The 24213-nt window shown below is 39.8% G+C and overlaps 1 protein-coding gene across 1 annotated transcript in view; it reads left to right on the top strand.

Annotated features, from left to right (window-relative positions):
- LOC109032450 (glutamate receptor ionotropic, kainate 3) overlaps nt 1–24213 on the top strand; it is a 72050-nt gene extending 47837 nt beyond the window's left edge. Inside the window, exons 9-17 of the mRNA XM_072300848.1 lie at nt 1498–1704; nt 2835–2919; nt 3642–3780; nt 4376–4513; nt 4954–5152; nt 13400–13622; nt 14668–14783; nt 22624–22782; nt 23945–24213. Coding sequence (XP_072156949.1) covers nt 1498–1704; nt 2835–2919; nt 3642–3780; nt 4376–4513; nt 4954–5152; nt 13400–13622; nt 14668–14783; nt 22624–22782; nt 23945–24133 — 1455 coding nt within the window. The 3' untranslated portion in view covers nt 24134–24213. The remainder of the gene's footprint in view (nt 1–1497; nt 1705–2834; nt 2920–3641; nt 3781–4375; nt 4514–4953; nt 5153–13399; nt 13623–14667; nt 14784–22623; nt 22783–23944) is intronic.

The raw sequence follows: 24213 nt of genomic DNA, 5'->3' as shown, positions 1-24213 counted from the left end.
CTGGTTTTTCGGCATTTTTACGTTTTTCTATGGTTGATAATGCCCAGGAAACTGGACGAAACATTCCGCATTTGTTTTTGATTTTTTGTTGTTCGGCCATGCGTAATTGCCTTATCTGTTCTGTGCTCTTCATTTAATATTTTTTTTTTTAATTTTTTTTTTTTTTTAACTTTTTGTTTTCGGTTCATTTCATAATACCATTAGATCTTTTTCAATCCGATGGAACGTCATTCACACTCCAACATCAACTCAACACATTGTTGGATTTGCTTACGTTACATGCAAATCTTGTGTCTATCCAATGAATTAAATTAAACTGTTTTTGCCGATAAATTTTGATGATGCATCCCTCGGTTAGGGTGCTGTAAAATTTTTCCTCCCTCTGTATTTTTACGATAGAATATACTTAACATTTTTGTGCGGGATTTTGACAATTAACGGTCAACCTTCCGAAAAGTAAAATAGGTTAAGACATGTGCAATGTAACAAATCTAGGTACAGAGTTTCATTGTTATACTATTCACGCACTTAATTTCTCGTGTGCATTGCATTAGATCTAGTCGAATGATTCACTTTAAACCTTGCCCTTATCTTTTGAAGCGCGATACGATTTTTCTTTCAACCCACTCACTTCATGCTGTTGTTGTTTCTTGGCGTAATTTACAGAAAACACCTAAGGAAAATATGGGGATTAAGAGAGGGATATCAGGATAAAATCCATTATTCATGTTAATTAAAAACTAGGATCGTTATATTTAAAATTACCGAAGCACCGCACCCGGTGTTGATTTTTACTGCCCTGTTCGGTCTCATTTTCATCCGTTATCGGGTTGCTGCAAAATAAGCGCAAAATTTTAATTGCAAGTGGGTGTCATGTTTATCTCCATCGCATTGGAACTTCATTTTTAGGGGGAAAAAACCAACGGTGAAGCTTCTTCAAGGGCTTTTTTGCAGGAGTGGATCTCGGAAGCTCTAATTTAATCTGATCTCTATTCTTACGGAATGGACCTTTCAAAACATCGAATTATTGCTTCCTTTGAAGGAAGGAAAGCTGGAAAATGGGTGTGAACAATCGAATGTCACGAAAACATGTTTTGACTAACAACATGAATTTGACCTCGTTTTGGACCGAGGGTACTATGCAATTTTTCAACTTGAAAATCAGTTTTTTCGCAGACATACGCTCAACATTATCATGCCCGTTTCAATTTAGGTACATCCTTGATTCTTAAATACAACACAAGAGCAGTGAAAATTTATGTTGGTAAAATAAAAATTTTAATGCATTTTGCCAGGAAAAATTATCTTTCCTTCCACTTTCGAGAAAACGCATAGAAAAGCGGAAAATATTTGATTTCACTTCCAAATGTTGTGGCTACCAGAAAATTTAGATATATACGCTCCCAACGAAAGCGAGTGAAGTTTCCTGTATTAGACTCATGATTCTGGCTTCTTCACCAAAACCGCTCACAATATGGACTTTTTTTTCCATTTTAGACGCCTCCGTACGGAATGCTGAAGGAGTCGAGCCACAAGCTGGAGGGCAACGATCGGTTCGAGGGCTACGGCATCGATTTGATCCACGAGCTGAGCCTCATGAGCGGTTTCAACTACACGTTCCGGATCCAGGCCGACAAGAGCAGCGGGAACCCGGACCCGCGGACCGGCCGATGGAGCGGTATGATCGGCGAAGTCCTCGAAGGGGTAACCGACTTTTATACCCACCAATTCACCATCCCTATTTGAGGGGCTTGGAGGAAAAGACGAATAAGTGCAGTTTTCGCTATCTCGAGACATACGTGTTTGGAGTTTTGAAATTACATGGATTCTTATTGCGGACGGAAAGTTCAAACTGGCTTTTTAATGCTTAAAAAACAGTTGGGATTCGGGAGCAAATTCTTTACAGAATATCCATTAGGACTAATTTTACTCGTAATCATTACTGTCTCAATTTTTCAAAAACTGCACTCATGCGCTTTGTCTTCCAAACCCCTCATTTTAGATCCCAAGTAGCGCTTTTCCAAGGAAAAGTTGCGATGAAGTTTCAATGGGACAGTTGCGCCGGTCACAGAATCGCGTTTTTAATCTTAATTCTTGCAGATCGGCTGGACATAACAAGATCTGTCCAGGCAGCACGCAGCAGCCCTTTACGTCCAATATTAACCGAGATATCAGACTTTGAAAAATGTATTTAATAACGTCATCCATCTCGGTAGTGTCGCCCTCGGTTCCTCCCACCTTGCTTTTATTTGCCAGGAAGACACATATTTTCACTGGTTACTCAACGCGAAAATCGGTCGAAAGCAAGGTAGAAGAAACCAAGGGTGCCATTACCGCGATGGATGACGTTAATAAACCAACTTTTTCAAAGCGTGATATCTTGGTTAATATAAGCTTGAAAAGTAGCTGTTTAACGGATCTTATTATTTCTTGCTGATATATTATATATCATATATAAGAATCAAGCATCAAAACACGATTCTGTGACTAGCGCAACCGACGCATTATTGAAACAATGTCACTGTGAAATTCGGACTTGAAAAACAAAAATTATGAGAAATCATTCTGAGCGTAAATAAAATGCCAATTTAGGCAAAACAGCAGTGATGCTAAGGACGGTCAAAATTTACTACATCAACATGCACGACGTTGTAACACCTTCGCTCGTAGCTTATTACTGTATGAAGAAAATTACCTTAATTCATTCTTAGCTATTGTAGAAAATTTTTCCGATTTGTGCACTGTTCATGACTCAAAAAATTTCATACTTGCTTATATTCGCTTGATTTTTGTGCTTCCAATCTTGATGTGTTTTTTCTTTCCATGTTTTTCAGCGAGCAGATTTGGCCATCGCTGATTTAACTATTACACGTGAGCGAGAGAGTGCAGCTGATTTTACGTTACCATTTATGAATCTAGGTATGTAATCCACTCATTTAAAAGTCAGTTTGTAAAATCCACTTTAAATATCCATCGAAAGATGTTTGTCAAAATATAGGATTTTATTTACAAGGTATGAGATTACCAAACCTTTTATGCCTGAAGTGGCTGAATATCACCGTGAAAAATCGCTGTAGACTTTGATTGAAGTTAAGACTTTTCGGTGAAATTTCATTCGTGAATTTTTACTCGATGACAGTTTCGGTACACGTTTGCAAATGATGGAAACGAGCATAACGAATTAGGATCGTAAAAACTAGTGTAGCGACATGTGTCGCAGGCAATTATCAACGGGTGGCTTTGCAATTGGTCATTGGCGCCTTCAATTTCGGTGATACTCTACGCTTTGCCGTGCAGTTAATTTAGTTGCCTATCCGATCTACATCCAACGAAGGACAGTGATTCCATACTACACGCTTATGCGAGTTTATAAGCTGCTGTCAGTTATTCGAGGAGCAAAAGGCGTCTACTTTAATTACAACATAATATTGATTATTTTCTATTTATTTTTTTACTCTAGAAGTCTATACTTATCCATTCATCACAGCTGCTTGTATATTGCGTACGATCGATTTTTGTTTACAGCACATGCATTGAAAGTTTACACGATAGAGATCTCGGTTAAGACTGTTTTTTCCTTTTCTTCCGTTTCAATTTTATTCACTCATGCATTCTTGAACTTCCACTCATTGTTCCCTCAGGAATCAGTATTCTGTATAAGAGTCCAACAAAATTGGCACCAAGCTTGTTCTCTTTCCTTTCACCATTCAGTAATGAAGTTTGGATTTACATGATAGCAGCATACGTTGGAGTTTCTGTTTTACTTTTTATCATGGCCAGGTATGTTTCCAAAAATTTCTCCTCTTCTCCCATTTATTTGATTGTGAACTTTTTTTCTCAAATACATAAGCTCTGGTTTTTCATGGCACAATCATCAAATAAGAGGAGTATAACAGAACTCCTATTTCCTACTCGTTAAACATGATCATTCCGAAACGAAATCCTTTAAACTCGGAAAATTCTGGGAAGAAAAGGTGGTGATAATTTGTCAACTTATGTGCAAATGTGTTGCTTCAAATAAGTGATAACTTATTTGAACCAACACATTTACTTTGAAGCAAGTTGCATTCAAAAGAATTGACGAAGGCGTGTTATTGTGGGTTCATCATTTTCCATGCTCGCTTGAAGTGAGTTACTATTAGTTTCTAGAATTGATGAGGAGAAAAAGTTCTCCAGTAAGAATAACACTTATTTTGCATTATTCAAGATTTTTACTTTCTCGCTCCCCTAGGGTAGAGAGGAAGTATTGTCATCCTCCAAGAAGAAGAAGAAAAAAAAAGTTGAAATTTCATCATTTTTTTTTACATTTAAAGAATAGATGCCGTTTGTATCAAATATAGTTTATTGATGTCTATTTTTCATTGGAAACTTTCAGGATCAGCCCTTATGAATGGAATAATCCTTACCCCTGTATCAAGGATCCCGAGGAACTAGAAAATCAATTCAGTCTTTTGAACTCATTCTGGTTCACTATTGGCTCTCTTATGCAACAAGGCTCTGAAATCGCGCCAATGTAAGTACATATTTTTTAAAGTCCTTGCAGTGAAGTTAAAATAGTTTATTGTACCCTTGATGTCGTCCCTTTTTTTTTAAAAAAAAAAAAATCAAAATTATTGATAATTACACAGAAAAAAATGTATCGCTGATTTAACAATTAAAATGTTAAAAAGTATGTCCGACATGTTTCAAATGGACATTTCTCATCAGTGGAAAGCTAACTTAACCACGGGGGCGGTTAAGTTAGCATTTTTTTATCGTAAAATCTACATTGAAACATGTCGGATACTTTTTTTAACTACAAAATTGTTTAATCAGTAATTTTATTTTTCCGTGTAATGTGTGTTTTTCCGCGTTTTTCCGCTCCGATTCGCCTGAAAAGCTCACGCTCCTTTTTATTGCAAAAAAATTTGAAAAATTAAATTTAAGTTTAATTTGTAATTATCCTCATTGCAGAGCTCCGTCAACGCGGATGGTGGCTGGCATCTGGTGGTTTTTCACGCTGATCATGGTTTCATCCTACACTGCTAACTTGGCCGCTTTCTTGACCGTGGAAGACTTGTCATTGCCCTTCAGGAATGTGGAGGAGCTCGCCAATCAAAATACGATAAAATACGGTGCTAAAGCTGGTGGATCAACAGCAAATTTTTTCCGGGTAAGTGCCCTCAAAATGACCCGTTCCACGACTTCTGACTTGCATTCAGTACAATATACACGGTGAGAACAGTCTAAAAGAGTCGAAAATTTACGCATTTCAAAACAACTAAACACGGTTCACCTCCAAAGGTTATCTTACAATTAAAGAATCGTGTTTTTTACATACGTGCTTACAGATTTTTTTAAAATTGACTTTTTTCTTCTATAAGGTTGTTTCCGAAAGTCTAAATTGTTTGTGCGAACTAAACTGTTTTTTCTTAGTTTTGATGCCGGCCATCGACCAAAATTCATGAAAACAGCTACCGGTTGCCCCCTTTAATTTTCAGCGCTAAATTTATCCATAGCCTAAAAAATATCGTGTTCTCAAGTTAAAGAAGGAATTCAGGGAGTTTTAGAGAGTCTTTGATCTGGAAGAGTAAAGACGATGGCGTTTCAGTCATTCTCTTGATAACTACAAACTGCGGGGGAAAAGATGCTAGTGGCAAGTTTCTAGATTTTTTTACACCCAATGCAATGGTGCTCGGAAAATAGAACCTCCATGGGCCAAGAAACCCATTTTCTACTCTGAGACATTCAAAATCCCTTGAAATCCCCTGAAATTCCCATTTAACTTGAGGTGTCGATGTTTTAGGGCCACGGGTAAATTTACAGCTAAACATCATGGAACCCAACTTTATCTAATGTTTTATTTATTTCAGCACCGTAAAAATATAGGGAGATTCGTGATTTTCCCTTAAATTTGAGTGGGGGGGGGGCGGGTGCAGTAACTCCAACTGAGAGTACTCTTGGGGGGGGGGGGGCTTCATAGAGATAAAAATTATTTTTTTGACAACGTATTTGTATAAAATAACTCCCACAATCTGACTGTTTACCGTAATTACTGGTTCTAAGAACCGGGACCCTTCGTCGCGTTACCGGGCAACTTGATCCTAAACACCACGTACGGTTTCCGCCTCCGGTCTTTGCCCAGCTCCCCTCGGCCCGGATACATCGACGGGAGGAAATTCAACTGATCGACCGTGAAGTACAAATAGCCGTCCTCCCCTACACTGAACCTCGACACGAAATTGATCCGTTTATCCCGAACGAGGAGCACCACCAAACCGGTTCGGGGGTCGTACACGAATATACCATCCTGCTCGAAGTTCCCGCCGTACACGAACCCCAGCGAGTCGGAGACTATAGCCGCCGACCATCCCTTCTCACCGAGGTTCCGTACCGAACCGACGATCTCGAGACCCGGCGTGAACCGGTTCCGGAGAAGATACGTTGGCACCGAGAAGAAGTAACGACCAGCCGGGGAGTAATAGAGCGTCTCAGTATCTGGTGACAACGCTAGGCCTCCGACTCCGATCGACACGAACTCCACGCCTACGATCTCCCCACTGGAGCTTCTACGTATCGTGTACACCGGGTCGCCGTAGATAAAGGGGACGAAGTAGGGGAACGCGGTGACCGAGAAATCTCGCTCCAGGACGCGCCAGGAATCGCCGGTCTCCAAGTCGATGACGACGAGGGCGTTGGCCCGGGTCCCGGGGCTCGCGTCGCCAATGTACGCGAAGCCGCGGGAGGTGTCGAAGCGCACGTCGGAGAAGTAGGAGATCGGCTTGGCCACGCTCGTCGGGAACGTGAAGACTCTGGTGATGGTGTCGTTGGTCAGGTCGATGGAGACGAGTTTCGGGCCGCCCGGTGAGGATTCTAGCATTACTCCGGCGTATGAGACTCGGCCGGTGTCCAGGACCCACAGGGTGTCTAGAAAGTCGATGACTATGGCCTGTACACCTGGGAACAGTGATCGAAAGGAGTAGAAATTGAACCATTGGTGAGAAGGAGCCAAGTGATTTGAGCTTAAACGGAGAAAAGATTCGACTTTTCTGCCCATCTCGAGTTTGTATCAAACGATTAAACCTTGCTATCAAAATATCAGTGTCAGGTGTTGTGATTGGCTGATTCGACGATGGACTAATCACAACATTTTAACTTGATATATCGATAGCGCGATTTGATCGTGTGACATTAGCTATGAAGAACAAAAGACGTACAAAGACATTGAAAAGGACAAACTGCAAGCTAGTCCAACTTTCTCGTTCTGAATTCTTTCTAATAATGTTTTTTTTTTTTTTTTTTAAGCTAAAACAAGTATAACTTCACTTAATTTTTGCCTAAATGTCACTTACAGGTACCTTTCGTTATATTGTTCAATCGACCCTTTACAAATACTAAACAAGCAGGAAGCTCCAACGCATTGGCGTCGGAGAGCGGCTCTGGGGGCAGTAGTTGTAGTCAAGAATGAGGGCCTAGACACATTTTGTCATTGATGTACAATCCGACAACTGTCGATTCAATCAACGAAAACGATTCAAACTGTCGAATCGCCCCAATGGCCACGATAGTTGTTAGACGTTTACGGTTTCCCTGGTAACCTTTGTTTGCTATCAGCTGATATCAAGTAACATGACTAGGAAGCTCCAACCCAGTGGTTAAAGCTTCCTTAACCGCGAAAACTTTAAAATTCAAATTTTCAAATTTTGAACGTAAAGTACATTTTTTCCATCACGAGATAAAAGCACAAACAAGTTTTGAATTGTTGACTGTATCACCATGATTCCAAAAATACAATACACAACATAGCATTGACTAACAATAAAACAGTATGCAATAAAATAAAGTCATGACAAGGAACATAGCCGAAAATGGCGCCGATTCCCATCAACCAACGCGCGGTCTCTACAATGTAACATGCTGCATTGATACTCCCCAGCTGGGACCGTCCGGAATAGCAGCTCTAGTGCAAGCACCAGAGCCGCTAAAAAAATGTTTTAACTTTTATTGATAAAACGAGACTATTAGGTATTAAACGTCAAAAATAATATGTAAAGTCGAATATTTTCAATATTCTCTATTGAACTATATAAACGTAAAAAAATAAAAGTATGAGGCCCGTTTACATCTCTTCTATCTTTGGTTGTATTGCTCACGCAGCCCTTGAGGCACCACCATCAATTAGACAAACGGAAACTAACACAGTATGTAAATATGTAGAGCAAGGGAAATGATGCGCTTTGATAACGGTGCAGAGATACAACTATTCGTACTTGACGGATGTCCGTGTCACATCTGCAAAATTGAAGGCGCGATGGTACAAGGCGTGAACACGGAATGCTCCGTTCTAAGATGCCAATGAGGTGTCATTCAGATTCGGGAGAAAAATTTAAAAATGAGTCCCTGTTACGTCTTTACTTTCTTCGCCTGTGTTAACACTCGATTGTTTCTTTTTTTCAATTTGATGTCTGATTCTTTTTTAGGATGTATTCGCAAAGCTCTATCTGAAGCTCGTATGCGCAAGCCCCATACTAGCCGCAAGGCATGTGTTTATAGTAAGCCTCTGGTCAATTGGACTGGTTTGGGCATTTAAGGGGTAACTTTCCATTTTCCATCTCATATAGTCATATATCCAGAAAACTGGGTCGAATTCCGTGATTTTTACATCGTCAGCACGTAACGATCTCGAAATGAGCCAGCTTTCTTCATTTAACCAAGGTTTCTCATTGATTAGAAACTTTAGATGGGTTTCGGCCTCATATTGCCCTGGAATCTACCCCTATTGATTCTGAAAATCATCTGTTCATCTTAACTTAAAATTGAAATAAATAAAATATAATAAAGTCAACAGGTGATGTGTGAAAATAATTATTTTGGAAAGATTTTCATGGTGGTATGTCAACATTTTTACCTAGAAAGTAGTTGGATAGACCCTTCGTTCGGGGGATTGGACCTGAGAAGTCTATGGAGCCGTTGGGTGGGTTGTTGATGGATGCGTTGGGGTAGGGCGTTTCGGAATCGAAAGTGGTGAGTTCTGAGACTTGGATTGCGTTGTTGGTTCCGTTGTTAGTATTCTGCGCGTCGAAGCCGGCCGGGTAGCAGGAGAACTTACGACCGGACGCGGATACGGCTATGCAAGCAGGGAACTGCCCGTAGAACAGGTGGACGATCTCCAAGCTGGAACTTTGCCCAAGGGGATCCTCAGGGATGTTGCATGTTGCCGTGGCGAAAAGTACGGCCAGGATGAGCATTATCGCGCGCACCGTCATTTTGTACAAAATCCCTGATATAACTTAAAAAAAAATTGTGTCTTGGAAAAATTCCACTCTCTAAAAAAACTAGAAAACTGAAGGAAGAAACTTAAGTTCACTTCGGCTTCTAAAATCGAATATGAGTACAGAAACTACAATGACTTCACCTCTAGACTTACAAGGAACACGCATCTAAACAAAGCGCTGAGTAAATTAAAAACGCTTCCAAGCTTCCAAGTTTTAAAACACGTTAAAAATAGTTTTCTGTGTTATCTTCTTTATTTTTCCTCCGAACAATGCACTCCACTATTCTTGCATCGTTTCCGAATTCCGATGACCGTGGCTTAGGTGACCAGGTCGTGTGTGGTTATGTAACAGTTTCCCTCTTCATATTTGGACTATTTCTACCAAACAGACCTATGTGGAGGTGAGAAATATGGGGTGTGCTCGTCGAAGCTGCATAAGAAGCAATGTAAAGTGGGCGTGATTCCTTTTGAAGAATTGGAAAAGCGGGATATTACATTCTATCAAAGAGACCTATGTGCCATCTGAATGCGGGATTCATGAGTCGCGGGCATGGCACGAGAGCGTTGTGAACAGGGCTCATGAGTTAATGCCCCCCGACGAAGATCGCGCCCCCGCTCGCGGGCTCGATCATTGCCGCTGACGTCACTGGCGCTTCATTATTCTCGTTCACTCTTACGGCCAGAGAACTATCGAGCACACCCCATATTTCTCACCTTCACATAGGTCTGTTTGGTAGAAATACGCCCATTTGTGAAATGTGCATGTCGTGACGGGAGGCGTTCTTCAACTTACATATTTGAGAGAAGTTTAAGTGGCAGCGTTACCTCTATCAGCAAAGCTTCAGGAAAAGCATTTAAAAATACATTGAAATTTATTTTTAAGGTGAGTCAAGAAATTGTTCAAAGGAAGTAATATTTGCACAATTCGTCATTGAAGTTTAATTTAGTTATATTAAATTTAGTTAAACTTAGTTTAACTCTTATCAGTTGATAGGTAATTAACATTTGTTCTGCCTTCACCTTCATATAAAGTCGTTTTGGAACTTCATAGGTACAAGAACCACTTCAATGATTGTTTAAAGGAAGTACACCTTTCTGTAAAAAACATAAGAAATTTTGATAGGTTACATAATAATTAAATAGAATTTCTCGTTAGGATGTACTTTTCTTAGTTGTATGCAAGAGTTAGGTAGACAATACTTATCAGGGTATCAGCACTATGTGTGAAAGAAAATGCCCAAGTTTTGATGGAGCTACGGCGTTGTTCCTGTGGACGACAGAACAGATCCACCAACCAGTGGCGTGGCGTGAATTGCGATATATCGATTGTTATGCCATTTAAACCTATGGAAAAAGATCGATTATCAGGGCGTTCGCAGCGAACACCTTAGTAATCGATTCTTTACCATAGCTTCAAATGGCGACATATCGATAATCGATCCTTCACGCCACGCCACTGCCACCAACTTATGAGAGTCCCTGCCGTCTTATGATGGAGATCATTATCTTCATCGTGAGACAGGAAAATGGACTTTTCCTGGTGGAAAATGGTCTCGGACGATGTAGAGTAGACATTATCTTCGCGATTCCTGCGAGAAAGAAAATGAATACGTGCGAGTGACCCACAACGTGTTGATCCCTGTTATGTGTTGTCTTTACTGTTTCCATGCTTGAACGTTCGCTGAAGCGTTTTTATTTTTATTTCATATACCAGTGGCGTGGCGTGCTTTGCGATATATCGATTGATCAGCCATATTTACCCATGAAAAAGCATCGATAAACAAGGTGTTTGCAACGAACATCTTAATGATCGATTCTTTACCATAGCTTCAAATGGCGAGATATCGATAATCGATTTTTCACGCCTTGCCGCTGTTTCATACCCTGGTATGTTTTCACATCTTTTGATTTTTTCTTTCGCATTGTAGTGCTGATTTGGACAATTTTGCTGCTGCCTAAGTTAAAAATATCATTGTATTCCACTTAGCACGTACATGTTCATACCCGTGGCGTGGCGTGAGTTGCGATGTATCGATTGTTCTACCATTTAAACCTATGGTAAAGAATCGATTATTAAGGTGTTCGCTGCGAACACCCTGTTTACCGATCCATTCCCATAGGTTTAAATGGCAGTACAATCGATATATCGCAAAGCACGCGACGCCACTGGTTCATACTTGAACGTGACGTACTTTTTGAATGAAGAATATATAGAAAAACTTCATTGGCAAGATTATGAAACTCTGCAATGAGTGGCAGCATTCAAATTATGTTGATCACTAGTTTATAAAAAAGCTGGCTCTGCGGTAAGTAAATTGTAATGAAGGAAAATAATTGTCAGGACGTGATGTATTCACTCAGTTTCATTTAAAACATTACACTGGAAAAAAAACACATTGGATCTAGAGTCCAGACTCTTGAAAACATTGACAAGAAAAAATACTCTTGATTCAATCAGAGTTTTGCTTAAATCAAAAGGAAATCCGCTCAAATTAAGAGGCTTGGTTCTTGATCTAAGCAAAAATCCGATTGAATCAAGAGTATTTTTTCTTGTCGATGTTTTTAAGAGTCTGGACTCTAGATCCAATGTGTTTTTTTTCCAGTGTACAGTTTGCAGCTAAAATGAAATGCAAAACTTTAATAACCTCCTTGAGAATCAAACGAAGTTGATGAATTGATAAAAATTTAGTTAAATTAAACTTTTAGTTAAAATGTTGCATTGATGTGTAATTTCTCTTGTTTGAATGAGTGAACTTTAACTTAGTAGTTCAAAGTTTGAGACATAGAATTGAATGGAAACAACATTAAAATTAAGGCGTGTTTCACTCTTCAACCAGGAAATTTTAAAAAATGTTTGGTTTCATTCCCATCACACGAGAATTAACATTTCGGTGTTCCGTCGTCATTCAGATGCTCTGAAAAAGAGTCAAATCCGTTTCTACAGTTTGAGCCGTCAAAGACGAAAGTATTGAAAGCAGCTACTACCGGATGAGAGACAGAAGAGGAACTCTGTTTTCTTCTCTTTCCAGGGTCCGTATTCAGAGAATTGAAAAGCCAAAAACTTACACGGAAATGCGCGTTTGTTACGGGAAACACAACTTCCTCTTTCAAGTGTGAGGCAGCAACTAAAGTTCTGCGATCCAGACCGGCCGACTACTCGACTTTTCTCTGCTACTTTCTCCCTGTCTATTTTTGTGCTCTTGGAAAAAACGTTCCATTATTTTCACACAGCATTCGTTTCATCATGACCCCTAGATATGTGATCTGTTCAGCTGTTCGCTTCCTCTCAAAACTTTGGTGTCATTGGGCGTTTCTACTGTCGTAAGGAAATGAAACAGTATGTTTTATGATAAATCAGGGAATTTTGCAATTATGAAAGACAGGGCTGAGTTCAGCGCCAAAAATTATGGGAGGCAGTTATTTTTCATACATTTTGGTCCATGAACGTCGACAAAATTGAGTAATTCAATGGTTTTCTCGAAAGCTTGGAGGCCCTGCGAGCTGATTATTGCCATTGATAGACAAAGCGATAGACCAAGGAGACACAGAGGAAAGGGAGCGACCCTGCCGATAAAAGCTGGCAGTTGCAATGGACAAAGGAGTTAAGTAATAGACTAACTATCGGCAACCCACGGGAGACCTTATAGTAGTCCATCATTTCCCCCTTAGTCTATAACAATCACTAATTTCAACCGATCGGATCACTTCATTTTTCCGTCGTCTTCTTTGTCTATTGCTTTGTCTAGCAATTTCAATAATCAGCCTGCTGGCCGTAACTCCCACTGAGGGCACCTTAGTAGAAAACTTCATGCAGAATTAGGTCGTATGTATTTAACTCTTACAACACGGCCCTGAGTCTTGGCGGTTTGACCGAGGGACCCTCTATACAGGGTGATCGAAAATTCCCGCACAACCAACACCTGCAGGCATCGCCCTTGTAACTTTGGATCTAATTGTGATAGAGACTTGCAATTTTGTGAGTATTCCTAGGTCAAAGGAAACAATGTTTGGGAAGCCCTAAAATGTTAAAGGTACCACCTTGAAAAGGGGCAAGAAACTCAGGAGTTACAGTGATGTTTTGGGACTTTTAGATCTCCCTGTACGTCATAAAACTTTGAAATTTTAATATAAAAATTACTGATGCAGGACTCAAACCACTCGACCTACCAGAGAATGTGGCAGTATATGGAGGCAAATCCAGAGGTCATGACTAACTCGAACCAAGAGGGCGTGGACAGAGTCGTGAACGAGGACTACGCTTTCCTGATGGAGTCGACCTCCATCGAATATGAGGTCGAGCGCAAGTGTCAACTGTCCCAAGTTGGAGGACTTCTCGATAACAAGGGCTATGGAATCGTCATGAGGAAAAGTAAGAACCAATTCTTTTGGAAATGGAATGCTTTTTAAAAAACTTCAATTGATAAGGAATGGGAAAACTCTGATAGCTGGACCGAGTTCTTCAGAAAGGAACCAACCCACATTTTCGAAAAAATTGAGTTAAGAATGCTTTTGAGTTCTACTCGTCATATATACTCTCCTGCCAAAAACTCTAATTCGAGAAAAAACAATTAGGCCGTCTTTAGGGGGGTTAAAGTTTATTTTCTACATTGATCCTACTGGAGAAATGAAATTTCGAACCTCTTTTTCTGAGTTTCAGTTTTATGTAAGTTGGTTCCTTTCTGTTAAACTCGGTCCAAATGTGATCATCTGGGAAAAAGAACTTTCGTTCCCGACGGCAAAGAGCCTCCTTCAGAACTAGGTCTTTTCTTTACCATTTTTCTGGAAACTTGAGAAAATTATCAACATCTGCGCGTCTTGGATGAAAACTTATCATGAGGAGATCTTCGAATGAAAGTTATTAACTTGAGCTCAAAACTGATTTTAGTACTGCAAAGTTACCTTTGCTGGTGTCTACATTATGCAGAATAGAAAAATCCCCTCTTACTTGTATTTAGAATATAAGCAATAAAAATAGAACGTATCTCTTAAAATTAGTCTCATGTATAAAGGGACTGTGTGTATAAGTAGCTTGCACAGTCGATATTTCAAAAGCTTGCCATTAATTTGATTCCATATGGTACTGAAGAAAGTTCTCCTCTAAAGAAGAAATTCCTTATTGTTGAGCTTAACAAGAAATTATTTTGGTCATAAAATTTAACTTTACCGATGCTCCTCCACGACCTTTCCAACGCTTTCAGTTTAATGTACTACAGTAAGTTTTAGATCCAGTAATAAAAAGCAAACGGACCACATTGAATTCAATTCGAATACATCTTTCAAATGACAACGAATAAAATATATTTGTGCATTCCAAATTAAATGCTCAGCTAATTAAATGCTTACATATTATGGTAACTTGAATGATACTAGGTTGATTTATGTGATTTTCTACTATCATAATATTTGAATTACAGATTCTTACTATCGAAATGTTTTGAGTTCCAACGTTTTGAGTCTGCAAGAAAAAGGAGTCTTGACGCAGCTGAAGAAAAAATGGTGGAAAGAGAAGCGAGGCGGTGGAGCTTGTCAGGTAAAGGAACCGAAGAAAATTTAATTTCTTGATTGAAAACTAATTTGAGATGCTTCTTACCTCAAAGTAAGTTTGCGACCAATCATTCCATTCGCCGCGCTATTAGTAGGTATGATCATTTCGATCTGAATCATTTCCGTCGATTGCGAGGTTTCTCGTTAATTGAGTGTAATTTCCAGGAAAACTGCTGGGTATTCATTGAAGAAAATCGAAGTAAATTAATTTCCCAGACTGGAGCAAAGACGCAGAAAAATCTTTGGCACGGTATTACATAGTTTACAGCAACTCTAATGAAAATTCATCGAGAAACGTCAAGCAATCTCTAATACAGTATTCTGACTATACTGATAGAAATCTTTGCTCCTCACAATCTTACGATTACTAACATTACCATTGAATATAGTAACAAAATTGAGCTCTCAAATGCAGATCCTCGTATCCGCAACTTATTTCTTCAGGTCTTCGACTTTAAGTACTATTCGTTTTAAGTAACGATTTGATCATGGAGATCTTTTGCTGCCGTCAACGTAGATAGCTCACACATAAATCGCCACATTTTTTGGGAAAATGAATGATTAGTCTGAAATTTGTATGCACCATGTTTTGGAAGCACTTGCAAGCAACTGTATGGACCAACATATTTAACAGGCCGCAAAAGTCATTGCAACTTTCCCCAAAAGTTTGATCGTTTCAACTAAGGCCACTAAGCGATTTGGTAGCACTAACTGAGGCAACTAAAATGTTGGCCATTCCGAATAAAGGGACTGGTTTGCTTAGTCTCCATTTTTATCAGGGATTAATATATACTGTGCGTATACTTTCTATTTAATGATCTCCGCTGTAACAGTTAAAAGTGGCCTCAATATGAAAATTCTCTCCGATCAATTTCCTAGACTTGGAAATAGATCTGAAAGTTCCAAACGTGGGAGTATACAGGTCGTATACCAACGCTCATTATTTTAGTCAGTGCGAATGTATAAACGAGGGATCAAAAGAGAAAGTGCGCAGTGTGCAAAGCTTTCACAAAAATCCAAGAGAGCTGACGCATTTTCAAAGCCTTTGTTTTGTTTTTCTGGGATCAAGAACACGAAATAATTGGGACCTTTATGTGGGTCACAGCATAACGTTCGCGAGACAAAAGACGTAATTTATCATCAGGTGACGCAACAAACTCCCTGAAAAAAGAATGTCAATAGGATCGGTAGAATAATAAGCGTATACTCATTCTTAAGGCTTGAAAACTCTTATTTGCATCATGCTTATGCATAATTCACGCTTAGGTACATGTGTACTTACCTCAAATTGTACTAACTATGAGACATTTAGTCACTTGCGCCTTTTAAAGAATGACAATGGGTCTCTTGCACTTAAGGGATATAGCTAACTAAGAAAACTCATTGTCGGTCAAATTTCACAAAAATCTCGTTAAGCACATTAAAAAGTTCTAAAATCCACTTTTTAACACACAATGTGCGTAGACTGTATTGTGATTTTTCAAATTTACCACATCCGCGGGTATTTTTTCTCATTGTTTCTGAATCCGCGAACTCATTATTGAAATTTATATACAGGGTGTCCCAGAACACCCGCACCAAGCCTTTTTTTCGGTCGGATTAGGTCGTAAAAAGTCAGGGACCGCGGGGCCGGAATAGGAAATCGACCCCTAGAAATCCGAATCTCATGGTCCCGAAACCCCCCAGCCCCCCTTGGGAGGTTAAAGGGGGTCACGATCCTAAAAGTCGGGGTTCCCGATAGAATTGCAATTCGTATGCATAATAATTGAAAATTAGGTACGGAAAATTTCACGTGAAATTGACCCCTAAAAATCCAAAATCGATCCACTTTAGGTCTAAAAATGATTCCTTACAGAGGGGAACAGTAGTTCCCTCCATTATTCCCTTTTGGTCGCGAAATTGACCTAGCTTCTCCGGAAAAAGATGGTACCACGGGTGATCGGGGAGGGGGGGGGGGCAGGGGAGCACTGAGACCATGAATTTCAGATTCCTTGATGTTAGTTCACTAGCATGCCATCGTTTTCCGCAGGATTTACGTCAGTTTAGCGATCGATGAGCAATTTATGGACGGGACACCGGCCCCCTCTTCAGGGGGAAACTTTTCGGCATTGAGTGGGTCAATTTGAACTGTCAGGCGTGTTTTAAAATTTAATTTTGTTGCTTTTCAATATGGATACCACGAATTCCCCCCCTGTACACGCCAAGGGGGGCTAGGGGGGCTTCGGGATTATGATAATTGGATTCCTTGTGGTTGATGCCCTGTTCAACACCGCGGTTCCTGACTTCGTGCGACCCAAACCAACGGAAAAAAGGCCTGGTACAGGTGGTCTGGGACACCCTGTATAATAACAGAAAGTAACCATTACTGGCCACAGTGTCAAACCATTTTAATGCGAATCAGTCACCCTTACAGCTGAATCACTAAATACAAAAAGGGCACATGTCCAGAAAACCAAATTGTTCAGGAGACATAAAAAACTGTTTATTTCGTGGTAGATATTTTTTTAAACATAACGACTTTCCAAAAATATCTACCACGAAATAAACAGTTTTTTGTGTCTCTTGAATAATTTGGTTTTCTGGACATGTGCCCTTTTTTTATGTAGTGATTCAGCTAGCATCGCTTTTTGTCAATAGCTGATAGGTCAAAAATATTTACGACATGAATCGATCGGAAACACGGAAACAACACAAGAATCACTCAGGTAACCTATCGCGCAGCAATTTCACCGAAATGAGAACTCTACGAGAATTTCAAATGCGGTGCAATCCCACTGTAAAAATGCAATTACTGAACATGAATATACAAATAAAACTTTCGACCTCGCTGTAACTATTAAGGTCACAAAACAACCTTTACAAAAACTCTTGTTGAAGATTTCCAAGACGGGTGACACGGTTATCAGGATAACTACGAAAAGAGTCTAAAATAAAAATTCAATCTTGTTAGAAGCTCAGATAGAACTGTGATACTCTTCCGAGGTTAAATTATTTTGTTTCTCAAGTGGAACATTCTAATGGTAAGCGATTAAATCTATACTTTTATTAAAGACAATCGGATCGAAAGCCACTGTATAAGGGTGCACAATACGTTTTTGAAAAACAAGCGTAAGGGAGCCAGAAGAACCTGATTCTTCCTATCTCCTAATTTCGCAGAGTGAGGAACAAGGGTTCGTATTTGCAAGCGAATCATGCATATATGTTCTTTTTTATATCATCTCCAAGTTGGTCTGATTTCCCTCGTTACGCAAACCATTCAGATTTTGGCGTTGTCTCCGGAGAGCGAAAGGGATCCTTTAACTTCAGTAGCTTTCAACGCATGTCGAGGCATAGTCGACGAATCAAAACAAGACTTATTTTACCTTTACGCGGTTGGACTGAATGCCGAACCCTCTTTCGAGGACTTTAATCAACGCTTGCATGAAGCTTCCATTAAAACCATTTTGATATCCCACCACACTCAACTGACCACTGCTGTCAATACCGATCATGGCAAAAATATCATATTCATTCTTAACGATATGAGAGAGCTGATGAGCTTAATTTTTTACTCAGTCTCCCAACCAGGACTCATGGAAGAAAACGGCGAAAACACGAAAAGTCTCAGATACAATAAAATGAGAACAGAACATCAGTCGAAAGGTACTTTACCTCTGTACTGCGTGACTGTAGATGGGCGTTCATTATGGACGGAAGGGGGAGAGCTAAGCAGTAAAGAGTTGAGACTATCATCAGCTGAATTGGAGCCCAATTCGCTTCTAAGCGATCGAGTGTTTAATGCAACTCGAGGTTTGTACATCAATAAAATTTGGAATTCTAGGAATTATCTAGTTTTCGTCTTGAAAAATTTCGACCCGATTCACAATCACGTGGCATATACAGCATTATTAAAAACGGGAAATGGAATGCAAAAGTACACTGTGGATACAGACCCGGTCGCTAGGCTGGTTTTCTGTTTCAAATTTTTTTGGCGCTTTTTTAAAGGACTAAGATCAGTCATTTGCCACTCGCAGGGTTGTGAAAGATATGATCCCTTCATGGAAAAACTCATCTCAACTGAAAGTGAGACCGATCAATATTTTTTCGACTTTTCTTGGAACGATATGCACGGAAAATCAATCAGCACATTCTACACTACATGTGAACGTAAAACTTGGATGCTTATTCCGTCTTCATCCTCAACCATTTTGGTTGGATCGGACGAAGCATTATTGAATGACTTAAATCGTACTATAAATTGCACATTGACGTACCCATCGTTTACGAATTACATGGAAGACCAATTCAAGCGTTACGGTACTGAGGCAGGCTTGAAATTCGACATAGACTTGCAGCCGTTTGAGTACGGACTAAGTTTAGAAGGAACTAATTACTCCAGGTATGATTTTTCAGTCAGCTTTGATACGAGATCTCTGTGCTTTGCAACTCCACATAGTGGTTTTATGTCACAAGGTCTAGTGATTTTCAAAAGCTTTTCGCCACTCGTATGGACTCTCATTTTCCTTACGATTCTTAGTTTCTGGATCATTCTGGGCACTTTCCATTACTTACAATGCAAAGTATTTTACTTCTTCTACCCAGACGCAGAAGTTGAAATTTACAGAAACTCATCTTCTCTGCTAACTGTTTACGCGTACGTCATGTGTGGTAGCCCAGCAAACCTACGCTTGGGCCATCTTTTGACGGAAAAAGCCCTCTTTATAATTTTCAGCTTTTCTGCATTCATCATAACTAATGCTTTCTTGGGTTGCATGACAACGCTTCTCAGTAAAAGAGTTCTGTATCCGGAATTAGATTCACTGAAAGCCTTGGAGGAATCAGAGCTGCTCATTCAAATAATGTATGGTGATGTTTCATTGGGAAAGGAAATGTTCTCTCTGCAAAACCAATCGGAGATTCTAAGTGCCAAATTGGTAGCTAATTTATACGCTTACGCTATAGCAGAATTCACGGAATTCATTCTTAATTATTTTAGTTTCATTGAGGATGATAGGTCCCATGCAGATTCTAATTTTACTAAAAATCGCATTGTGGAGATTGAGAAGAATATTCTCTCTATGGCTGCGATGGATGCTATGATGATCAGTGTACCATTCTCTTCCAACCGCAAAGAAAATGTCCTTGTAAAGCAAGGATTGCCCGTTAATATTGAGTATCATTTAATGCAAGAGTGCCTGATTACGTATCCGGTAATGATTCCATTCCTGAAAAATTCTTTCCTCTATGATAAATTGAATCGAATAATTTATCAAAATCTAGAAACTGGGCACACGAGAAGAATGATAGAGAAATTTGATACCTACGTAATGCCTTTTTCAGCTGAGGGTACAGGTGCAGAGGGTGGTGAGCCAAAGCCATATGATCTGAATGATTTACAGTCAGCTTTTATAGGGCTCATCCTTGGTTTATTTGCGAGTTTTCTCACCTTTGTAGGAGAAATTTTCACTGATATGTATCCAGACGCTGTCATTCTGAAATATGTAAAAACTTTAAAAGTTTTCTTGTTGCGCAAGGTGAAAATGGGCAGAGTGTAATCAATGTTAGGTATAGTAATGTATACATGAATGATAAAAAGCGGCTCATCTACTTTTGTAATAGTTCAAGGAAAAAACTCAGAAATGACCCAACATGTAAATAACAAGGTGGAAAAATGGTGCTGAGACCATACTATTTCGCGCGGCAAACAAAGCCAAGAAATTCCAAATATTTTTCAATTAGAGTGAAAAAAATTTTTCTCTAAGCGTATACCAGTACAAGACTGAGGGGGGTAAAAGACTAATTATTCTAGTTTCATTTATTAGAATGACTTCACTTCGGAATTCCATGCGGCAATCGGAACAGACATTGTCTTTGCGCCTAACTTTCGTGATCATGCCTATACAAATAGCTGCCGGGAAAATTATTGTAAACATTTGGGAACGTCAGAAGCTCGGAAAAAAGTTCAACACTTACAATGCAACACCATTCTGTGGGGAAAAATTGAGAAAAGTCTGTAGTTTTTCTGGTATTTAGGCAGAGGAATAAAATTGAGCCATCGTCTAGTACATATGGGGGTCCAAACTTGTAAAAAGGGACCCTAACTTTGCGGCTCCGGGCGCTGAGTTTTAACCATTCCAATACAGAACTTTAAAATCTCACCGCCAGGAGCCAAGATTCTCAGTTCTGGCTACCGAATTTCCACAATAATATCCAAAAATTGAGATATTGTAAAACTAATTTACGAAGGCTTTACCGGTGACTTTTCCAAGTATGGCGGAGGAGATATCGAGGCTTACAGAAATCGCTATGTTCAACTTCAAAAACTTTCAGGAAAATTCAGGTGAGCCGAATGTACTCTCTCCTCGTCAGAAAAGGAAGAATTAAAAATTACTGAACAAGTTCATTCATGCATGTTCGTTATGGAAGCGTACCAAGGAAGGAGCGCAATAAGACTTTCATGGCCATAATATGCCACTATTCTTCATGAGTGCAACCATGAAATTATTCCCGCAGCTGCTGAACGACCACGGAGGAAAATGCATGTCACACATATGTACAACGCGGTAGGAAAAGAAGACAAAGGGTACATGGAGCGATCCTATGAAAGCACGTTTTATAACGACACGCAAATTGGGAAGGTGCGAGATCTTACATGTGTCGCAATTAATTGTCCGTCGCGCGGAAAACCAGGGCGCCTTCACTTTTTTGTATATGCAACATCGACATCCATCGTGCAAGATTAGTGGTATTCTGACATCGTCGTGTATCTTTGCGTCGCATCATCTTCACACGGGTTGATCGAGGTACTAATAATGCTGATACGATTACTTTTATGCTTCATATAACATTGCTGCCATTTTACTGAGGAGAGAAGTAACGCCTTAATTTTCGGAGTCGAATTTCCTGCAAATTTCTACAGATTTAATTTAAATAAACTGACTGATTTAGCTACATCAACAAAAGTCACCTAATTTGTATAATGCATACAAAAGTTATAAGGAGTATTCAGTACGCTAAAATTGACGTCATTTCAGACAAAACCGTATTAAGTTCACATTGCCCGATGGCTGAAGTGCGAAACCACGTATTTCCGATTGTGACGTTGTAGAATTCCTGTCACTTATTTTTTTCTTTGAAAATCTAGTCAATGTAATTTTTTGAATCCTCTCTTGATTTTTCTTCGGAAATTCGCGGGAAATTCTATCTGAAATTGAAGCTAAAAAGTTATGGCTCGTTTCTTTTTGAACAAATGAAATAAAAACGGCAATTTTGAAACACCGCAATGGAGATACATTGTTTTTCACTTTGGCCATTGGCAACATGACACACTTTACACGGTAAATCAGAAATCATTGTAAGGTTACATACGTGAAGCAGCTTTCACAGGGCCAGAGGCAGATCCAGCAATTTGGCAACACCGGACTCCCTCCATTTACACCTATGTTAAATAATCGATTCTTGTCGGAGCACCTGGCCCTTCCAAGAATCGATACATTTTCATAGGCTTAAATGGAGAAAAACAATGTTGTCAATTCGCTGGATCCGGCAATGCACGGCGCAGCTGCTTCGCGCTCTGCGACGCCCAATCGCCATTATCACCCCCGATCCTCCCAGAGATCTTCAGGCAATTTGGCACCTCCTCATCTCCTCCTCCACCTTGTCGCCAACCTTTCGCAGGACGTCCACGCCGTCGCCTTTCGGGAGGAACCAAATCAAAAACCTGCTTGGGCAACCGATCGTCGATGATAAGGTTGCTGCAAGAAAAATTACTGTAAATTGGCTGCAAGGTTGACAACAATAAATATTTTTTACGCCTTATTTTAATGGTTCCATGGTGTGCTTTTCAGTCCAAAGATGGGGGAGAAGAAGATGCCACGGACGAAGGTTTGGACCTTGACAACGTCGGTGGAGTGTTCGTCGTCTTGGTGGCTGGTGTCGTCGTTGGAGTCGTCCTTGCACTTGTCGAGATGACGTGGCACTTATGGAGAGTCTCCGTCAACGAACATGTAAGAGAATCACTCATACGTAGTTAAAATTTCCGTCCTTATTGTAACTTTGCGTTACCTTTTTTTGAGGGGGGGGGGGGGGCGATCAACCAAAATGACTTGGTTGATCGACCTTTTTGGTTGAATCAACCGAGACCGACTACCACCGATGCGAGTCCAACAGCGATCCGATTATTGAATCTAAGTCGATACTTTTTTATTTTATTCTTTTCTTTTTCGTATTCATACATGAAGAGTCGAAAAAATTCGACCGTGGCACAGGTCAAGATGATACAAACAGGAATATCGACGGTGAAAGTCGGCATTCACATAACTCGGTTTGCGACGTCGCAGACTTCCTGTCATACTTTATTTTTTAAATGGAAAACTACTCAACGGCAATTCTTTAAAACTGTCATGATTTTTCTTCTCAATGCGAAGAAAATTCTGCAAAAACTTCAAGAAATAATATAAATTTGTTCTCCTTTAAAGAAATGACGTAGAGGCGGAGATTTTCAGACACCGCAAACGAGTTATGTGATTGCCGACTTGCACCGTCGATATATAAATTCGAACACTACAAATAGGATTGTATGATGACATATTTCAGTTTAGCACTATACTTCTGAGAATTCATTTACAGCAAGCCAAGATATAGCCCTAGCTTAACCATACAATATATCGCATTTCGGTGTCAGCGCGCGCTGATTTAAGCTTTCAATAATCGTCCCGCAGTGCAGGTTCAATCCTGGTGGATCGCTCCTGATTTTGAACGAGCAGGGTGCAAATTATCAACCTATAGATTTGGTCGATGTAACAAGAAAGAAATAATAAAAAAAAAAATTAATCGGTCTCTTAAGGTACTCAATTTTCTACTTTTGACACAAAATTTCGGTTTCTTTTTACTGCCAAGATAATGCAAGATTTACCGAAGATAATGCATAAAAAATAAGGTAAGTTTGAACCCATTTCGTGATGAATAATTACCCAATCAAAAGCATCCTTCCCTCTTCCCTCCGTTCCTTTATTTTTTCCCCTCTTCCTCCCGTATGCCCCGTATGCCCCCCGCTGGATCTTCATATGCCAGTACAAAGGACAATTTTGGTCAATATTGGTCGAAAGGTGAATGTTTACTTTATCTCGTCTTTTGATTATTTCATTGACTTTGTCTCCTTTATCACAGGTATCATTCAAGGATGAGATGATCGCTGAGTTGAAGTTTGTGGCCAAATTTCATGGATCCACAAAACCGGTTCGCCGGGCCATCAGAGGTAGCTCGCGAGCGTCCAGTGTCGATCACCCAAATTTTGAAAACGGCAACACTTATCAACATCATTTTGCCTTGGATGATTCTAAACAGCCTCTTGATTGAGGCTTCTCGCGTTGTGCAGCGAAGCCAGTGTTTGTAATTAATGATGTTGAAAATAAAATATGTTTGATTTTTTTTAATAA

This window comes from Bemisia tabaci, chromosome 5, assembly GCF_918797505.1.
Source record: "Bemisia tabaci chromosome 5, PGI_BMITA_v3".
Lineage (NCBI taxonomy): Eukaryota > Metazoa > Arthropoda > Insecta > Hemiptera > Aleyrodidae > Bemisia > Bemisia tabaci.
Note: the sequence above shows the minus strand (reverse complement) of the source record. Positions and strands in the feature narration are given on the sequence as shown.